Genomic DNA, 6,000 nt, shown 5'->3' on the forward strand with positions numbered 1-6,000 from the left:
GATGTAATCGGAGCAGACAAGCCCTCACCTGATCTGGGAGCAGAAGGTCAAGGGGCAGAAGAAGCAGAGAGAAGATAATGGCCCCACAGGGCTCTGACCCCTTGGGCCGGGCTCCCTGCCCCTCACTCTCATTGCAGAGCCCCCCACCTGAGCCCCGCCAGGAGCTGGGCGAGGAAGGCAGAAGGTCTCCAGTTGAAACGCCCCCCAGGCCGCCCCCCAGGGGCCTCTCCCGGGCTCACAGGGAGCTCACAACATCCCGCTCTGGGACTGAGGACAGGCACCACCTGGGCCTGAGAGCCCTGGATGGCCTGGCCCCGCCTGAGGCCCAGCCTGAAGGTGAGAAGATGGGGACGGGGCCCTGTGAGGGTGTGGGGAGCTGAGTTCTGGGCCACACGGCGGGGAGACCCCAGAGGATGGTGCTGGGCCAGGAACAAAGACTCACCCCTGCCACCCACCTGGTGGACTGCACACCAGAAGCTGCTGGGTGGGGACTGGACTGGAAGGTTCTGGGAAGACTGCTCTCCTTGGGAGAGCACATGGCAAGGCAGGCATGCAGGGACGCTTTTCTCCTCTCACAGCTCCCGCAGGAGACCCACAGCCAGAGGCGAAGACACCACCCGGGCAGGACGAACCTGCAGCCTCTCTGGCCCCAGCCCCAGACACTGACGGGCATTTTCCTCCACTGGAGGAAAACGGTTCTCCGGCTCCTGCAGGAGACCAAGGGCCACAGGAGAATCCAGCAGCAGCCCTGCAGGAAGAGCCTGCACTGACTGCTCCAGCGGCCCCTAGACTAAGTCCTGAGCTGGCTCAGGCAAGAGCCCCAGGCCAATTTCCAAAACCACCTTCCCCAAAGCCCCCTCCACGCCTGCAAGTGCCCTCCCCAGCAGCTCCCCAAAAGCCCCATGCACCCTCTCCCCCTCCCGAAATGTACTCTCCTTCCCCTCTCGCCATTTGTCTTTGGATGTGTATTGATTTCCTATTTCTCTTCCATGTTATGTATGGTGTAATTTACTTTATGTTTTAGAAATAAAATTTGCAAGTTGCACCGTGTCCCCTTTGCATTGGGGTGTTAGACAGGCTTCCCTTCCTCCATGCCCCCTGGACCAGGAAATGATGGGGGAGGGGACTTCATGGGATCCAAGAGGGACTATGGGCAGTAGATGGGGAGATACAGGACAGGCAGGAAACGTCGTCCCCGATGTCCACTAGCCCACCCAGGGCCTTGGAACATCCTGGGAACTGAAGGGATGGCTTCCTCCACACTGAGTGGGAAACCCCACCCAGAACCCCGAGAACCACACAGGCATCAGGGATTCTGGAGCCTGGGCTGAGAGCCACATGGAGGCAGGGCCTGAAGCCAGCAGAGCAGACACAAGCACAGGCTTTCCTGCTGGGGTGGCTGGCCTGGGAGGCAGCGGGCAGGGCAGAGGCTCAGGGGCCCAGGGGCTGATCCCTGCGGAGCCCAGACACTGACAGGAGAGAGCAGGCAGGATGGAGCCTCTGGGGGAATTCTCCGGGGAGCTTGTGAGCAAGGCAGCATCTCAGGCCCCAGTCCTGACCCCTGCAGCACAATCTGCATCGTGTCCAGATCCCCAGGGGTTTCATGGGCTCTGCTGGTCTCCAGACTCCCTGTCTCTCAGCCTGCACGTTCAGGGGTGGTGGCTCTGCTGGTGGGTCTTCCCTCGGACCGTCTGGAATGCAGTGTGGCCATGCGGATGGAGGGGCCTGAAACACACTCCTGCACCCTCATGGAGCCAAGATTTCTGCTTCGGAGGCATTCCTGAACAAAACCTCCAGAGGCCAGCTCAGACAAGGGCATGCACAGAGATGCACGCTGCATCAGGATGGATAACCAGAAATTCCTTTCTATCCACACACAGGAAAGAATGAAGTCAAGGAGCTGCCTTTTTCCACGGACAGTTATCAGACTATTTGAAATGCTGTTTTCCCAGGAATCTACAGGGAATGGGCAGGGAACAGAGGGATCCACAAGACAGACCCAGTGTCTGGCCTCTTGGAGCTGACACGTTATGGGGGAGGGCAGACAGTCAGCAAATGCTCAAGTGAGAGAGACCCTTTCAGATGGTGAGAAGGACACAGAAAGAAGAAGGGCATTGCGGGTGAGCCTCACGGGTGGGCCAGGGAGGCTGCTCAGAGAGGGAACTAGGGAAAGGCTGTTCTCACAGCTGACAGTGAAGACAAGCCAAGACATGAAAACAAGCTGAATGTCCACCTGCAGGTGATAAAGATGGAGCAATATACACAACACAGTATTACTCAGCCATAAAAGAGCAAGACGGAATGCCCTTTGCAGCAACATGAGTAGACCTAGAGATTATCCTACGAAGTGAAGTCAGTCAGTAAGAGACAGAGAGCATATCATACCACTTTCAGGTGGGCTCCACTACAGGACACAAATGAACGTATCAAGGAAACAGGCTCACCAAGAAACCGAAAACAGACTTGTGGTTTCCAACGAGGGGGGCGGGGTAGGGTTAGATTGGGAGTTCGGGACTAGCAGACGCAAACTATGAAATACAGAATGGCTCAACAGCAAGGTCCTACTCTGTAGCAGCGGGACCTGTACTCAATACCACGGCATACACCATAACGGAAAAGAATATTTTCAGAAGACTGTACATATATGTATCACCGAGTCACGTTTCTGTACAGCAGAGATAAACACACTGTAAATCGACCATACTTCAGCTTCGAAAAGACGTTTGAGAAGCCTTAAGTACGGCTGAGCATTCCTACCTTAAACTTAAGTGTGGCAAGGGCCCAGAGGTAGCTGCGCGTCGTCTGTCCGGCTGCACGAGGGGCGTGGAGTCCCAGGCACTTCAGGTCACCAAGCACCTCCAGGGAGAAAGCGGTGAGGCACACTGGGGCTCCGGCCGCGGCTCCGCTGCTTCCCCAAGGCTCGTCCCTGAGACCTGCCGAAGCCAACTCCTCACGCACACCACCCGCTCCGCGCCAGCGTGCCCCCCGTGCGCCGTGGGAGCGTGAGGTCAAGGCGCTCTCTGAGCCCCGCCCACTCGCCAAGGCGTCTTGCGTAGCGCGCCTTGCGCGGGATTCCCAGTGCTGTCTCCTCGTGGCCATCGGCCGGCCGGGGCTCCCTCTGCTCCTGCCGCCTATGCTGGCCTCGCTGGACAGCCCGAGGGAGTCGGTGGCTGGAGGCCGGTGGCCGTTGCGTGGGGCCCGCAGGCAGGGTGCCCTGGGAGGGACTGCATCCAGCTGCGCAGGTGCAAGTGGAGTTTCTCTCCAGCCTGCAGCGACCTTGATGAGCGAGGTGAGGCTGGGCCTTCTGGAAGGCCCCCTACTTCTCCGCCCTGAGTCCTGAACAAGCCTGCCAGGTGAGTGGGCTCAGTGGGGGACTGCAACGTCTTCCTGTCTAGGTCCTCAGACAGTGGGAACTGAAGCTGTTTCAGCCCCTGAGCGCAGCGCGCACCCTCTCTCCTAGGCTTTTTCTTTCCCAGAGCAGTGGGATTGGCTCTCTCGCCGTGGTTCCTGATGGGGCCGTTGCCCAGGTTTAACCAGGCAGCGCCTTTAGCCCCTTGGAGGCCAGGGACGTCGGGAAGAGAAGCTTCCTTCCAGACGCAGCCCAGGAGAAATGGAACTTGGGCCTGAGGTGCGATCAGTAAGCACCTTCCAGCGGCACTTATTGATGCCACTCAGGTGTAGGCAGAGCCCAAGACAGAGGAGAGGGGTCCCAGGGTGACTGATAGACTTTCTGTAGGGTCGGTGGCTAGTGGCCTGGGACCGAGCCAGGTTCTTTCTGGAAGGGCCTTGCAAGCCTGTAAGATTGCCCATCTCTCCTGACAGGTGGTTGGTGGGGAAGGAGTGCTGATGTTGAGGGAACTGGGATCCAGGGAGTTAAGGGTGAGACTCAAGTCCCCAGTGGTGGGGGAGACAGGCCCTGTCCCTCCTGCCCAGGAGCAGGGGAAGGGGACACAGCCTCAGTGCATGGGGATTTGAAACCAAAAGCCCTGGCCTGAGCTGCCACTTCCTTGCTCAGTATCTTGGTGAAGTCACAGAACCTTGGGGGACCAGGTTCTCTTCTGTCAAATGGGATTCTGCCCCATTTCCAGCTGTACTGCAGATAAATGGTAACTCAAAGAACCGTGAGAACAGTAGGTGCCTTGTACCATGTTGGAGTGACTAAAAGAGGCCATGCTCCCCCGTGTCTTGATCCAGTTCAGCTGTCATCCTGAAGGCTCTGGGGTGAGAGCTGCTGGCTGAGTGAGCTGCACTACGAGGCAGGAGGGTCCACCAAGGGCCTCAGTTTTTCCTGTTTCCTGGGCTTCTCGACTTGCCCCTGAAAACAAGCAGGGAGATCAGCGAAGCCCCTCCTCCAGGAAGGGGTAGGGGAGAGAGCCACAGCATCCTTCACCTTGGGTCTCAAGGACAAGAAACCTGACAATACAGCCCAAATCTCTTCCCCGTTAGCATTATTTTCCTGCCCCTTCTGGAACCCGGAACTGACCATCCCACAAAACAGCACATACACAAATCCCAGGCCTCGTCCTGCCCAAGGGCACTCAGGGAACGGGCCATGTCACGTGTGATGTAACGTGATTATTGCTGGAAAGATGAGTTCGGAACTTTCCCACTAGGCGGACAAGTGTAAAACTTACTTTGAAAAACCAACGGATTCCACTCATATTGTGAAGGCAGAGCTGGGACTTGGTCAAGTCTGGATCTGAGCCCTCATTTTGGGGAGACGGATACTCAGGACTGTGCAGGTGTCTGGTCCTTCCCTCCACCCTTATGGAGCCTGTGATTTTAGGGGAAAATATTTCTAATATGTAGTAAAATATTCAACCTGTTGACAATATGGTCGAGATATGCAGTTCTGTCCTTCTTCGTTTGTTTACTCTAAGTATCTGCAAAGGCTCTTATAGGCTGGTGTAAACAGAAAGTTTAATAGGAAATTTGAGGTTCAGTAAGGCCAACAGATCAGGAGACAACTGCCATAGAAGAGGGGGTTTGTACTCACGGTACAAGGAGGAGGGGAGGCTCACCACGCATGGATGCACTATGGGGGGACTGCGCACCACAGGGGACACACCACCCAGGGACACAACACTCGGGGATGCAGGGGGAAGTCAGGAGGCCAAAGAGCAGGGAGCTGGGGATGGACAGGAGCCTGTATGGTGGTTTCTGTGGGAGGAAAGGGCAGGCAGGCTAAGCAGGTTGAGGACTGGCCCTTTTGAGTAATTTCATGGGCTCGGGGTGCAGGGGTGGCCCGAATTGTCTGGGACCTGACCCTGGGGGCAGGGCAGGTGGAGAGTGGCCCGGAGCAGGAGTCCCATAGAGGACGTGCTGGGATTGACCCCTCTTGGGGGCGGGAGGGGCTGACAAGGGTAGCAGGACGTGGCCTCCTGCTACGTCCAGGTGACTTAGAAGAGGGGGTACCCACCATGCCTGCAGGGCAGATAGTAAAGCGTCAAGTTTAGAGACAGTTAAGACAGGGTCCATACAAGGCTCAGCTCAAGTGTCACCTCCTCAGAGGAGCCTTCCCTGCCTGCACCGTCTACAGGGACAGCTTCCCCAGCCCTTCATGGCTGAGGGCAGGCCCCCTGCTCCACACCCGCCCCTGACTCCCCCACCCAGAGGAAAGGTCCTTGCAGGGGCTACAGTCCCCCACCTCTCTCATCTCTCTCCCACCACTGCCCTCCCAACCTCTCCTCCCCAACCTGCACCCCTGACCCTCCCAAACCCTGCTTGTTCCCACAGCATGAGTCCATCCCTTCTAACAGGTTGTGTGTTCCTGGTGTGTCATTCACAGCCCTGCCTACCACAAGGGCAGTGCTGGGCACATGTGGGGGCTCAGTCAGTAATACATGAATGACTCTGACCTGGAACATTCTGTCTGTGGCCTACAGTGTCCACACACCCAGTGCACGTTCACTGAGTTCCTACTGTGTGCTGGGTGGGTTCCTGACTCCAACACAGCTGGAAGCCAAGCAGGTGGCTCTCCATTCGCAAGCAGCAGACAGC

The 6,000-nt window shown here is 57.3% G+C and overlaps 1 protein-coding gene across 1 annotated transcript in view; it reads right to left on the minus strand.

Moving 5' to 3' along the window:
• LOC110256906 (extensin-like) overlaps positions 1-3,099 on the minus strand; it is a 56,885-nt gene extending 53,786 nt beyond the window's left edge. The window contains exon 1 of the mRNA XM_021074723.1: positions 2,758-3,099. Within this exon, the coding sequence (XP_020930382.1) occupies positions 2,758-3,099 (342 nt within the window). The remainder of the gene's footprint in view (positions 1-2,757) is intronic.

The sequence above is a fragment of the Sus scrofa genome, chromosome 15 (assembly GCF_000003025.6).
Source record: "Sus scrofa isolate TJ Tabasco breed Duroc chromosome 15, Sscrofa11.1, whole genome shotgun sequence".
Taxonomy (NCBI): domain Eukaryota; kingdom Metazoa; phylum Chordata; class Mammalia; order Artiodactyla; family Suidae; genus Sus; species Sus scrofa.